General features: G+C 44.1%; 1 protein-coding gene across 1 annotated transcript; it reads right to left on the bottom strand.

Annotated features, from left to right (window-relative positions):
- Positions 1 to 2,741: 2,741 nt before the first annotated feature.
- Positions 2,742 to 13,541, bottom strand: cd164 (CD164 molecule, sialomucin). Its single transcript, XM_076271641.1, has 6 exons — positions 13,363 to 13,541; positions 11,732 to 11,803; positions 5,003 to 5,071; positions 4,526 to 4,624; positions 3,903 to 3,986; positions 2,742 to 3,592 (listed from the first exon to the last, which is right to left on the bottom strand). Exons 1-6 carry the CDS (start codon positions 13,430 to 13,432, stop codon positions 3,432 to 3,434), a joined length of 555 nt encoding a protein of 184 aa, XP_076127756.1. The 5' UTR covers positions 13,433 to 13,541; the 3' UTR covers positions 2,742 to 3,431.
- Positions 13,542 to 13,726: the final 185 nt, after the last annotated feature.

Raw genomic sequence — 13,726 nt, 5'->3', positions numbered from 1 at the left:
GATGGCGTCCCCTGACACCGGGAGGCACCAAATAGCCAATGAGAGGGCCCAGAGAGCAGACATGGGAGGTTCTTTTCTCCTTAAAGAGCCGGGGAGAACACATGGTTTCTACGCATCCTTCAGACTCGCCTCGCCTCCTATTGAATCTTTGGAAAAAACCTAGCACTGTTTTGGCAACTATGCAATATTAAATATACACCCCTTTCAAATGTACGGTTTATTGTATTAAAACAAACAGACAAAAACAAATCCAACTAATTAAACAAAACAAAGATTTACTTCAACTAAATACCAACATTCAGGCGAATACACACCATGCATTCCTCATTGAAATTGTACAAGGCAATACATGTGAAGCAGTTGTGGAGTGGTGAATATTAGGCTAAGAGGCGAGCAGGTGGGAGGTGATGCGTGTGGATGAAACGGGTCCCTCTCCCAGTCTGGCCCAGTTGGACCTGGCTAAGTGAGCGTTAAAAGAACGTGTAAGGAGTGGTGTAAGGAGTCTGCAGCATTTACGTTTTTTTATTTATTTTTTTCCATTTTTTTGGCCGTTTTTGACTTTTTAAATGTGTATTGCGTATTCAAGCTTTCTTTGTGCAAGTCTAAGCCCCCCCCCCCCCACAAGGAAATTATTCAATTACTTGCGCTAACCAAATAACCAAAAACATCCCCCCCCCCCCCCTCCCGACACACACACACACATATAATAAAGAAAAGAACATCTCTACAAATGTGAGCACAATGTGAGAAATAGGTCTACTCTTCTGCTGCCAAACTATCAAGAAAGCAAAAGAAAACTAAAAGCAATGATTTCTGGTAGAAAGACTGTGGCAAGCATGAGGATCCTTCAGACTGGGCTTATGCATCAAGACAGATCAACACATAGGGGGGCCCCCAGATATTTACCCAGCACAATCTCAGTGAAGTTCTAGAACCATCCTTCAAGCTGGAACACACTGTCAGCATGGGGCTCACTCCACCACCCACAGAACAAAATGGCTTTGTGATGGGAGCTTTTTGTGGTGTTAAACAGGAGTCTGATAGGTTGTGATGTGAGGGACCCTCGTGTGTCTGTGTGTGTGTGTGAGCATCTTTATGCATGTGTGTGTACAGTATGTGTATGTATATGTATATGTTTTCTTCCCGCAACATCTTTCCAGATTGCACTCGCAACTGAAACAGATAGCACTGGGCTCAGAGCAGGCTCAGCGTGGAGCTAGCCAGATGCAGGCCATGTTCTGCAAGCCACCACAAGCAACCCAATAAAACGCAACACCAACAAACAAACAAAAAAATAAGCATCACCACCTTTCCTCTACCATCAGTCTTTTAGATTGGGGTGTGGTGGCTACAACTCAAATTGTTAGCCCTCCACTAAACGTCTTCCTGAAATGCTGTCACTTTTGAGTTTGGATCATTTTACAGAATTGTGCAGAAGAGCAAACGGTCAAACCCTGGAGTCTGTCTCTTGACCTCCAGGCTATGATGGCCAGTAGTCGGAGCATGATCGACACAATGTCCCAGCAACCCCCCCCCCCCCGCCAATTTAAAACAAAACAAAAAACCGTGTCAACATAAGGCTATAAGAGTCATAAGGGTCTCAAAATAAGGGTCTCTTCACTGCCAAAACACTCACGCTTACAAGCATGCTCAATCCATGACAGCAGTCAAAAAGCTCAAAGACCTGTAAAACGCATAAGTGTCATTCTTACAAAGCAGAAACACAAAGATGATTTCCCCTCTGACACACAAGTTAATCAATTAAGCATCAACATCAAATCTTCACTGACTACGACTTATAGTTATTAAAGCAATCAGTCCAGCTGGAGCATCCATTTCCTTCAACATCAAATCCATACACACACACACGTCAGGATTCCGCAGTCACACTCATAACACATTCAAAGCTCTTGAGTGAGGAGGAAGACTACGGCCCCTCTTCGTCTCAGACGCCTCTTGATTGAGTCAACACTGAAGGCACTTCGTCTGCCATGGCTTCCTCTTTTGGCTTCCCAAAAGACACACGTTTTATCCCACGACTGCGTCGGACACACAGACACGCACACGCACGCACACACATATATCGGCAAATCTAACAAACTAAACACACCATCTGAAAACACATCTCTCATTGTGGTGATGTGAGATCTTGATAAATCACCATTTTCTTGCAAGCACAAGTTACTGAGCCCAACTGCCAACAGAGGTCTTGACCTGTTATTGCAGTGGCTTGTATTGCATAACTCAATAGCTGACCTCACACATTAGCATAGCGGATTCAAACTGCACACCTGCAAACGCTGTTGGCAAACCAACCAATAAGCTTCTTGGAAACCCACACTATGCTTCACCTGCTTGCTGCTAAATAGTAATGGATAGATGCAAGTGTGTGTTAGATGATCATTGGGCGGTTTATGGTTTAAAATATCCAAGTCCTGCTTTCATAATGTGAGAGACGCAGACACTTGATCTGCCTTGAAAGAGGGCCGTTGAGATACGAGAGCCTCACTGGACACACACACGTTTCAGCAATTACAAATTAACAGCAGAGGGAGCCTGTCCTAGTGGTGTCAACACCATCGTGCTACCAACTAATTGACCACGTTAAGGAAAGTTCAAAAACGTAGCCACACTTGGGAAGCCCCCCCCCCCCGGCCGCGCTATTTAATGGCAATGAACACAGAGTGGAAAGGGAGCTTGGGGTAAGTGGAGGGGGGGGGGGGGGGGGGGGGGGGGGGGCGTAAATGTGAGCGGAGCATTTTACAGCATGGCTATTTCAGTTAGCTGTCAGTGGACATGGTAGACGCGCCAAAAAACCTCCAAAGGTGAGGGGAGAGAAAAAAAAATAAAAAGCACTTGCAGCTCCCGGCTGATTTGGCCTCTGCTCTGCCAAACAGATTGCCCTTGGCAGGCCTCTGGAGGTCAGGGATAATACACACAAACAAACACACACACACACCCTCAGTACAGACACAGGTCTGTGATCGAACGCTGATGAGACATAATTGCTTTCAGGTTTTTTTTTTTATGTGTTTGCATCTTACGTGTTCAAAATAAAGGCATTTGTCTTGGAAAATGTGGGTGTGTGTGTGTGTGTATATGTAAATATTCAAGATTCATGCATATGTCTTTATTTGCCCAAGACCATGAAGAAGTCTCAGATAATATGGCATCATTAGGAGGTCATTATTTGGGAGGGTGATGTTGCATGAGTCAGTGTGTGCATCAGGGAGCACACATGCACATGCCTTTTATCTATTTAGGCCTATATAGTCAGGATTTGCAATCGACGTGTGTGTGTGTGTGTGTTTGTGACTCTAAAAATGAGGGGCCATGAGCGTGTGTGTGTGTGTCCAGTGTGATGCCTCTACGCAGCGGGGGAGTGCGAACGCGTTTGTGTGCGTCTCTTTATGTGTGTGTGTGTGTGTGTGTTACAAGGTGTGGTAGTTGCGGTCCTTGGACTTGCAGAACTTGTAGACGAAGAAGATGACCGCCTGCAGGCCCACCACCAGCACGATGCCCCCGATGAAGCTGGCCGCGTCAAACGTCGACGACTTGGAGGGGGACGGAGCCACGGTCGTCACGGTTACGTCTGGCAAGGTAAGAGAGACAAGAGAGATAGAGAGACAGACTTACTCACTTACAGAGACATACTGCAGTGTGAACACAAACCCCCCTCCACACACACACTCCTTTCGTGGTGAGTACTTCCTCTCAGCTTACACACACACACACACACACACACACACACACACACACACACACACACACACACACACACACACACACACACACACACACACACACACACACACACACACACACACACACACACACACACACACACACACACACACACACACACACACACACACACACACACACACACACACACGACTTACTGGAGGCTGCAGAGCTGGGGACTGTGGTGTTGGAGTCGTGGGTGGTGGGGGCAGGAGGGTGTGCTGTTGACGTGTTCATAGATTCTGCAAAGAGACCACAGGACACACAGGCACCTTACATTACCACATGCTTTTCCATACAGGAACAGTTTAGGATTAACAGGTTCAAGTCCAAGTCCATTCTCTCAATAGTACAGCAGGAAGTGTTTGACTTTGCAGTGGGGTGTGTGGGGTGTGTGTGTGTGTGTGTGTGTGTGTGTGTCTGAGGTGGGCTCAACAGTGGGGAGGTGTGTGTGTGTGTGTGTGTGTGTGTGTGTGTGTGTGTGTCTGAGGTGGGCTCAACAGTGGGGAGGTGTGTGTGTGTGTGTGTGTCTGAGGTGGGCTCAACAGTGGGGAGGTGTGTGTGTGTGTGTGTGTGTGTGTGTGTGTGTGTGTGTGTGTGTGTCTGAGGTGGGCTCAACAGTGGGGAGGTGTGTGTGTGTGTGTGTGTGTGTGTGTGATAACTTATTGTGCACAGGTGTGTGTGTGTGTGTGTGTGTGTACCTGAGGTGGGCTCAACAGTGTGTGTGTGTGTGTGTCTGTGTACCTGAGGTGGGCTCAACAGTGTGTGTGTGTCTGTGTACCTGAGGTGGGCTCGACAGTAGAGTTGGTGGTGTTGGTGGCAGTGGGCTCAGCAGTGGGGAGGGAGGCGGGGGTCGTGGCCACACCTGTTGGTGCTGGGGCTAAAGAGGAAAGGGTGGAGCAGATCACATCAGATTGACCAAGAGCGACTGACTGATGACTTTCATCACTCACACATTCAGTCTACACTCACGCAGTCTACAATCATTATTACCACCACACACATATGTGCACAACTAGTTATCACACACACACACACCTGTGCACAACTAGTTATCAGACACACACACACACACCTCAGTCTACAATCATTATTACCACCACACACATGTGCACAACTAATTATCACACACACACACACACCTGTGCACATTTAGTTCACACACACACCTGTGCACATTTAGTTCACACACACACCTGTGCACATTTAGTTCACACGCACGCACACACCTATATGACTTATACACTCATTCTACTACCTGCACAAGTAGCATTCAAGCAGTTGGTGGTGTTGGTGGTCGTCTCGTTCACACACTGGGGTTTTGCTTCTGGGGTACACAAAAGAAACATTATAATAATAATTATATCATTCCACAGCACGGGATACAATACATTACAATGTGCACGTGTGTGCACACAGCACGCACGCACCCCATTTTAAGAATGGTATGTCGTCCCAGCCAAACATACTTTTCTAACTGAGTTCCACTGTTTGCAAACGTGTGTGTGTGTGTGTGTGTGTGTGTGTGTGTGCGCACGCGTGTGCTACAAACATTTCATAGTTGGGTACCCACTGAGTCATGGTCAGCTGCCTTCCTGTTCAAGTAATTTACTTGGTCACAGATTTAAAGTGAAGTAAAGGGAAGTCAGCAGCAGATTTGACAAATGACTGAAAACTAATGCCACACTCACTTGTTGGTCACACACACACACACACACACACAAATAATTGTTCTAGCACGGGAGATGGAAGAAAGCAGTACACACTCACAAGTGTGGGAGCAAGATTACATACATTAACAAACTGCGGACCCTAATAAATGAATGTGAGTGAGTCCGAGTGTGTGTGTGTGTGTGTGAGTTTGGGCAACGTCCCCTTAACACTTTCCGAGTCATAACAATAATACGAATTTATTAGGACTATTTTCTGCTAAAACATTAAATATTTTAAGTTCAATGTAGGATACAGTGTGAGACATGCAAAAAAAAGACAATAACAATGTCACAATCAGGAATTATTTGAACAAGACGGTAGTTTCACATAGACTATGACTAAGTCCTTAATTTTTGCACTCTCTGTCTGAGCCTTTAAAGTACCCTGCATGCATCAGTTCTAGGCTCAATTTAATTTCCAGGGGGAAAGTTTTTATTTGTTTATGCCTATGTTACAGCAGGGTCTATAGTGCGTGACTGGCATGTGGGGCTGTCACCACAATGGTTGCTTCCCATCGTGATTTTCGGTCAACCATGATGGATAACGACATGGTCCAAACCCTAGTGTGAGAGTGTGTGTACATACGCTGTTAAGGTAATGGGAGCAGAGTCCATTCCGAGGCAGAATAAGCCTGTTTAAACCAGACAGGTTGAACACCGTCCGTCCGTCTAGATCTAGTCATAGTCATAGATCTAGGTCAGGCGAGATGAGTATCTTCTCATAGTGTATGTGACTCACCTGCAACACACATATACCTGACCACGATGAAAGGACCGGCATTTTTCCTCACACACACACACACACACACAAACCTCTGTTTACCTTGAAAAGTTTACGTCAGATGTAGTGTTTCCATCCGGTTTTATTTGAGTTGTGTTACACAGTGTGTGTGTGTTTGTGTATCCATTAGGATATACTTCCTCTGTTGTGTCATACAGGTCAACAATATTCACACAAACATAAGACAGTCGAAAAGTATCAACATTTCAAAAGACTAAGAGCTGTCTTTTCACACACTAGCCAACAACCAACTACACAAGCATTCGCAAAACTAAGCTACACACTTCAATATAGACATAACATGGGTAACTTTTCATCCAGCTACGTTGTATGAAACTACAAACCTATGAGCCGCACGCATCTTTTCACACAACCATGGGGCTATCTGTTATAATCTTTAACTACATTAGCAGACACAGCAAACAACAAAACCCAGACATTTACTAGGCTTTACACTTCAAGCAGACAGAGTAAGGCTAACATTTCAGAAAACTAGGATCAATTACGAACTTCAGAATGAGCTCCTAGTTATTTTATCCGCTTACATAAGGCCTGGTGATTTGGACCCATCTGCCGAGCAGGCAGGCGGAGGTGGCTTTTGTGTGTTTACCTTTGTCTTAAGAGAGAGATTTCTATGTAATCTGACCAGTCTATTCAGGTGGTAAAGAACATATAAGGCTGGAGAAAAAGGCCAGGCTACACTGTTAGAGGAATGTCTGTGTCAGCGTCAGCCACCTTTCAATAACAGAGTTGGCAGACGGACAGACAGACAGAAACAGAGCTTCTATGCGCCCTAACTGTATAAACAAATATCTCAATAGTAACGCACTACGTTTGCCATGCGTGTCAAGTTAAATAGTGCTCCCACGGTCTTTGTGAATTTGGTTGGTTGTACTCACTTTGAGTGGTTTTTGTTTGTTTGTCTACTTGGGTGAATGACACACTGTTTTATATTCCTCTGTGTCACGTCTTAATCTTAACACAAGTACATGCAGAGTAAGTGTGTGGATTTGTGAATTTTGTTCACTGCTGCAAGTTTTGTTTTCTGAATTAAACCAACAGCACATCTAGCGCAAGTATATGCTATATGTTTGTGTTTGAGTAAGATGAGCAAGATGCCCCATTGTTTTGAGTAAGATGAGCAAGATGCCCTATTGTTTTGAGTAAGATGAGCAAGATGCCCCATTGTTTTGTGAGATCTAAGATGCACGTCTTCCCTGAACCGTGCTGGTCTGGTTTAGACTGCTGCTGATGCACTAAACCTCAAACTTGCTCAATCCTGTCTGGCTACTGCTACTGCTGCTGCTGATACTCATCAAGGGTGTGAGTACTGCATCTGCATGTGTGTGAGTGCGTGCCTGTGTGTGTGTGTGTATGAGAGAGTGCGTGCCCGTGTGTGTGTGTGTGTGTGTTTGTTTGTGTGTGCGTGTTAGGGCTGTAACGATATACGATTCGAAACCGAAATCGCGACATTCATATCCACCAGTGGCGTAACTATAGTAGGTGCAGCAAGTGCAGTCGCACCAGGGCCCGTGACCTCCCGGGGCCCGTCGCTACCCCCGCCCTGCCTCCTTTTTTTTTTTTTTTTTAGAACTTTAGAATGTTAGAGCACGGAGAGTGAAGCGTCACTTTGACGATCTATCGGAAGATGAGCGCTTAACCGATGCAGAGAGATACTTCAAAGTGCAGGTATTTAATGCAACTCTGGACATCATAATCAGTCAGCTCTCCCAAAGATTTGCAAGTAGCCTATGGGGGAAACTTGTCATGTGTTTGAGTCTTTACGTCCTATGACCCTTCAACTCGCAGGTGATGATGAAGTGCTTGAAAAGGCAAGACGTTTGTCAGACCATAGCATTTGCATCGACATTCCCAACACAACTCCTCTCATTCAGGTCTTGCTTTAAAGCAGAGATTTCACAGAAGTCATCTATTTTTCAACTTGCCAAAATGCTGGTGGTAGATTATGACAGTGTAACATCCACATTCGGGGAAGTGTGTACTCATGTTGTTTCTGACATTGCCTGTGACTGTGGCAACAGCTAAGCGATCTTTTTCCAAATTCAAACTTATTAAGACCTATACCTAAGGAGCAGCATGGGGCAGGAGAGGCTCCGTGGGTTAGCTATCCTGTCCATTGAAAATACGAGAGCCAGAGCATTAAATATTGGGAACATCGTTGACGATTTTGCACAACGAAAGGCTCGTAAGATGGCCTTCTTCTAATGGCCTAATTCACGCATATTGGGGATTGTATGCATATGAATGATTTTATTTGGTTTCTGGACGGTTAAATAAGTTAGGCTACATTAAGTTTTGTTTCTGCGAAGTGCGAGTTTATAAGCAAGCAATCAACGCTTGCAGTTTCAGCAGAGGGTTGAAGAGGCGCATTGAGTGTTCCCATAATTCCATGCGAGTTGATGTTAATGCAGTAATATTAGATTACCCTGGCCTGCAGGCTGTTAATAAAATTATGTTTTAATGTTTTCACATGTAATGGATATGTATTTTTTATTTGAAATTGTAATCTGTAACTATAAACTACTTCGGTGCCCCAGGCCCTTTGCATAAACAATTGAAGTCACCCTTAATGTGTATTGCATGTATCAGAGCTAATTCATCCTGGGCCAAAGTGTTTCACGCAGTGCTTTGCAGCTTAGGCGGCCGCAAAAGCAACCCACAACTCCCGCTTTACTTATCGGTAGCCTACGTTGTCCAATAACAAATAAATAAATAAATAATAATGATTTCATACCCCTCCTTGCTTTCATTGTAGACTATGTGTGCAACTTTACCAAACAGTATAGAAGTAAACCCCCTCTCCTTGCCCCGCTCTCTCACACTCGGTGGTGTCTAGAAGGGATACAGCTAAGGGTTAGGGTTAGGATTAGGGTTAGGTTACTTCCTGTCCTAATACTGTTTATTTCTATGGAGATTTCACTGGAGATTTCACTATCTGTTACGTGACTTCCGTTGTTAGCTGTATCCCATCTAGCCACAACCCTCTCACTCTCCCTCCCTCTCCTGCTCAATGAACAGCGACTTAAATAAAACATTCACAATCGTGAAAGCAAGGACACATAGACGACTAGCTAAATTACTATTAAATCCGCTTAGCATCATTAGCATGCTGCACATATTTGTTTAAAACTCTTGCATTGAAGTTGACTGATCATCTCAATACCAACGTTTCCCAAAAGGGCCTGTCCCAAGGAGAACAAACTTAAACACACATGGGGAAACTATGAACAGTCCAATCAGTAGACTATGATAGGCTAAGCTAGCCAACTATGCTACTTTGTTTACAATATTTCCAGGCTTCAACCAGACAGCTGAATTAAAGAGGTAGAGTTGTAATAAAAAATAGTAGGCCTAGGCTATAGGCCAATCTGCATAAAGTGTGCTGTCATAAATATCAGTCATTCAGAAAAATATTTTTATATCAGGATATAAAATAATAGATCTATTATATTGTAATCCTCTGGTGTTCTAATCTAAAGAAGGCTATTAAAATGTTATTTAATAAAATGTCTAGCCCCCCCTAACCTGACTCCGCCAGATGGATTTGCTCCGCATATCCATCTGGGAACTTTTCATTGAAGAACTTTTGGGAAGGGGCGGACATACTGGTTAGCTGATTGGATAAACCATCTGTCTATCACCACCTTTGTTGGTTGTCGACGGGCCAAATCAACCAATTAGATGAACAAAGTATTCTTCTAATGCCGTTTAACATACAATTAAGTTAGGTAACGTGACAAACGTTAAGATGTTTTAACTTACCATTTATGAACCTAATCAACGACAATTCCCATCAAGTTTTCACGGTAGGCCCTACACTTCTGAAGATAGTATATTCCTCCATTATGAACTGGAATCAGCCGTGGAGGATGTCTGTGTCATTCATTCCTCCCAGCTGCATGGCTGAGACTCATAGCTTCACAGTTTACCCAGGAATAGGCCTACTTTCTAATTTGAATAAAACTTGCGCGATAGCTATGCTCATCTCTGTGGATGAGTCATGTTGTTCGTTGAGTCACACCTCAACCCGCCTCAAAGCCAACGCTGATTGGACGTTCGTTTGGTGAACTGCTCCAAATTTTCTTTAACGGAAAGTATCCAGACTGATCTGCGAGTGAAACCCTGAAGCTCGCGAGATCAGGATGGTCTCACAAGGCTAGCCCCCCCCCCCTAAAAAAATAAAAAATAAAAAATTCGAGATTCGTATCGAACCGTGGGTCAAAAATCGTGATACAAACCGAATCGTAGGGTTGGTGTATCGTTACAGCCCTAGTGTGTGTGTGTGCGCGCACTGCTGAGGGTTATAGGCTAGTCTTGATGGGTGTGAATATGAGTAAGTGTGTTACCACCAAGACAAAGTAGGTGGCTATACAAAAGAAAGACAGACAGGAAGCAAGCAATGAGCAAGAGTGAAAGAACGAAAGGAAGATTCACACACACACACTCAGCAATCAGGATATCTCCTCCTTCCTGCTATTCTTCCTCTGTCTTGCTTTCTACTCTTCTCCTTCACAGAAAAAGCATGTGTCTGCATGCAACATGTGTGTGCATAGTGTGTGCATTTGTGTGTTTGTGCTTCTGTGTGTGTGTGTGCGCTTCGAACTTATGAACTTTCAAATTCCTCCAGCACTGGTTTTTGTGTGTGTGTGTGTGTGTGTGTGTGTGTCTCCAACTGCAAGAAATGCTGATCTTGGAGTTGCTAAGGGTTCCCAGACCAACAGTGATCAGTACCACACACACACACACACACACACACACACACACTGACTCCACAAATCAGAAAAGAATTCAAGACATCTTCATCTGTAGGAATCCAGTCAATTTCACTCCATTCTTTACCAGCAGATAGAAGTCACACCACTCATAACTCTTCACCATTCCCACAGAGACACACATACATACATTTTGGCTGTTATTGGTTAGATTATGGCTGGGCTAACCACTTTAAACCCCATTCGTAAATTAGCTATACAGCTAATATACACACACAGATATAGTCTACACACATAGAAACACGTATATCTCTGTATTCTGTATGTTGTGGCTATGGAAACCCTCTCGAGAGTCAACAAAATCCACAATGGCCGGCTCACTCACATTTATGCACACACACCCTCTCTCACACCTCACACACACACACGGTGGAAACATAGAAGAGCTCTTCCTCTGTAGTGGACCCCATCACACCAGGGAGGAGGAGGGGGAGGGGAGGAGAGGTGGAAGACAGAGAGAAAACGAAACGAGAAACAAGATCGCTTCCAACCCAGGTCATGTGTGAGCAACTTTCTGACACACTCTTTTTAGAAAACACACACACACACACACATCTTTCCAGAGCTTATGGACAGACATGGGCACAAACTCAGAGAGCAAAAAATAGTGCTGTTCCTCTCTAATGACCCTCTATCCCAGAATGTACCATCACAGTGTGTGTGTGAGTGTGTGAGAGAGAAGGGGAAAAAACAAAACTTACCTCCGCACTCCAGCCAGCTGCAGTCTTTACTGGTGTTATAGCACTCGTCACACACCAGTATTGTGGAACATTCTGAAGGGGACACATAAAATAATGCATTATATTCTCTCTCTCCTCTGAATCAACCAGTGCAGTTCTCATAATTCTAAAGGTCTCCTCTAGGTATTTCTAACTTAAGTAGAGGCCGGATCTCACAAGTTTGAACAAAACCTTCATTGTTTGTGATCTATGTTGGGCATTATGGGGAGCATTACCATGGTTATACTGGGAACTCTTATTGTCCTGGTCGATTTTTGCTAAACTAGTATTGCGCAAACATAGCTAATCTCGTTCCCACATATGAAGTTTCACTGCGATGAGAATGATCAGAACGTGTTGGTACCATAGGTTGGTACATCCTCTCCAAGCTTGGCAAGGGTATCAGGACTCCTACCTTAGCTCTTTTAAAACAACATTATGACTTCCTCTTACTTGGTTTCTTAATCTGTCTTGTAGGAGTCTCATTTCCTTCTTCATTGTAGCTTGGCCAAAATGTCATTGACAATGTCATTCCAGTTAGCAGTTCCTCTGTCCTCCGTGTCATTATTTAACATCTAACGAATGTGTGCTTGAATCAACCACTTTTTTCCTTTTTGTCCACTTTTGAAATTATTCATTTACTGGATCAGACGCTGACTGTAAACCAACTCGAACCAAGACGAAAAAAGATTTCGATGCGGTACTAAAATGAGGTAGGCTATGTTGGCCTCGTTCCTCTTGGATTTGATGGGGGACCTGGGTCGCAGGTTGAAGAAAAAGGTTGCATTTGTAGACACGACAACTGCAAACTATAATCGTGATCATTTGATGTTGGTTACATTTTCTATTTTTACTTCCACCCGTGGATGTAACTTTTAGCTTCTTTGTCCCACGTTGAAATTAGACAGGGCCAGATAATCATGGTCCTCCTTAACCGTAGTCCTTGTGACCTCGACAAACACAGCCTTCGTTGCACAACGTTATAAATCTAAAATACATGCTGAGCCAACAGCCATGGGCTCTGCTAGCCCATTACATAATAAACAGCTGGAAGGTAGGCACACACATGTTGGCTAGCAAACAGACCCAGACGCCACACTGGACACAACTATCATATTACACCATTTACAATGACTTGGGGGGAAAAGGCCCAAGTTGGTCAAGACCAGCCATATTAGCAGCTAGTAGACCTGCAATTTCAACTGTTATTTAGTACAAAACAACGGTGCATGCGAGCTTCCAAGAAAGCTATAATTAGTGTGGTCTTCTAACTTCAGCTAGCTATAGATAGTTAGCTATCAAACCTAGGGTGTTAGTTAGGTGCATCATTTGCAAAACGATTTATCGAGTCTCCACACCATAACATTGTTAACAGACAAAACGCCCTAACGCTTACCACAAATTCGTACCACAATTTATATGCCAGTGACAATTCTACCGTAGAAATGCGTGGGGGTACTTCTCACAGAACAATTGGATAACCTCAACGCACGACTAATAGCAAGCAGGCTAGCTGGTGGTAGCCCTAGCTTTCAAGTGCACACGTAAAACGGACTAGCTAACGCTGTCCACTTCGGCCGCCTAGCTAGGTAAACGACAAACAAACTACTCACCAGATTGTGCGTATGTCGTTCCTGCGAAGACGACAAGAAATAATGTCACATGAAAAAGTCTCCAGTACATTTTTTCGGTTCCTTTCCTCTCCTTTTAGAGCGCTGGTGGTACTGACAAAGTGTTTCGTGCTGGATGCGGGATTTCAGTAATAGGTGACTGGTGACTCCTTCTTTCTACCACTTCCTGCTTTCCTCGAGTCATGTGGCAGGTTTCTTGACGCTCCTACGCTTCATCAAATTACCTATGTCCATCCCAGTTTCCTTCCTTTCTCCACTTCTTTGAGACCAAGGAAGAAGGAAGAAAATAAAGATAGCCTACAACTTATTTAAGCTTGTAAATTAAGTGAAACGATGAGATGAAGAT

This window comes from Alosa pseudoharengus, unplaced genomic scaffold (assembly GCF_046254945.1).
Source record: "Alosa pseudoharengus isolate Yale_2024_CS ecotype anadromous, Long Island Sound unplaced genomic scaffold, YU_APseudo_1.1 YU_APseudo_1.1_scf_7, whole genome shotgun sequence".
In the NCBI taxonomy this organism is placed as follows: domain Eukaryota; kingdom Metazoa; phylum Chordata; class Actinopteri; order Clupeiformes; family Clupeidae; genus Alosa; species Alosa pseudoharengus.
This window is presented reverse-complemented; position numbering and strand designations above follow the sequence as displayed.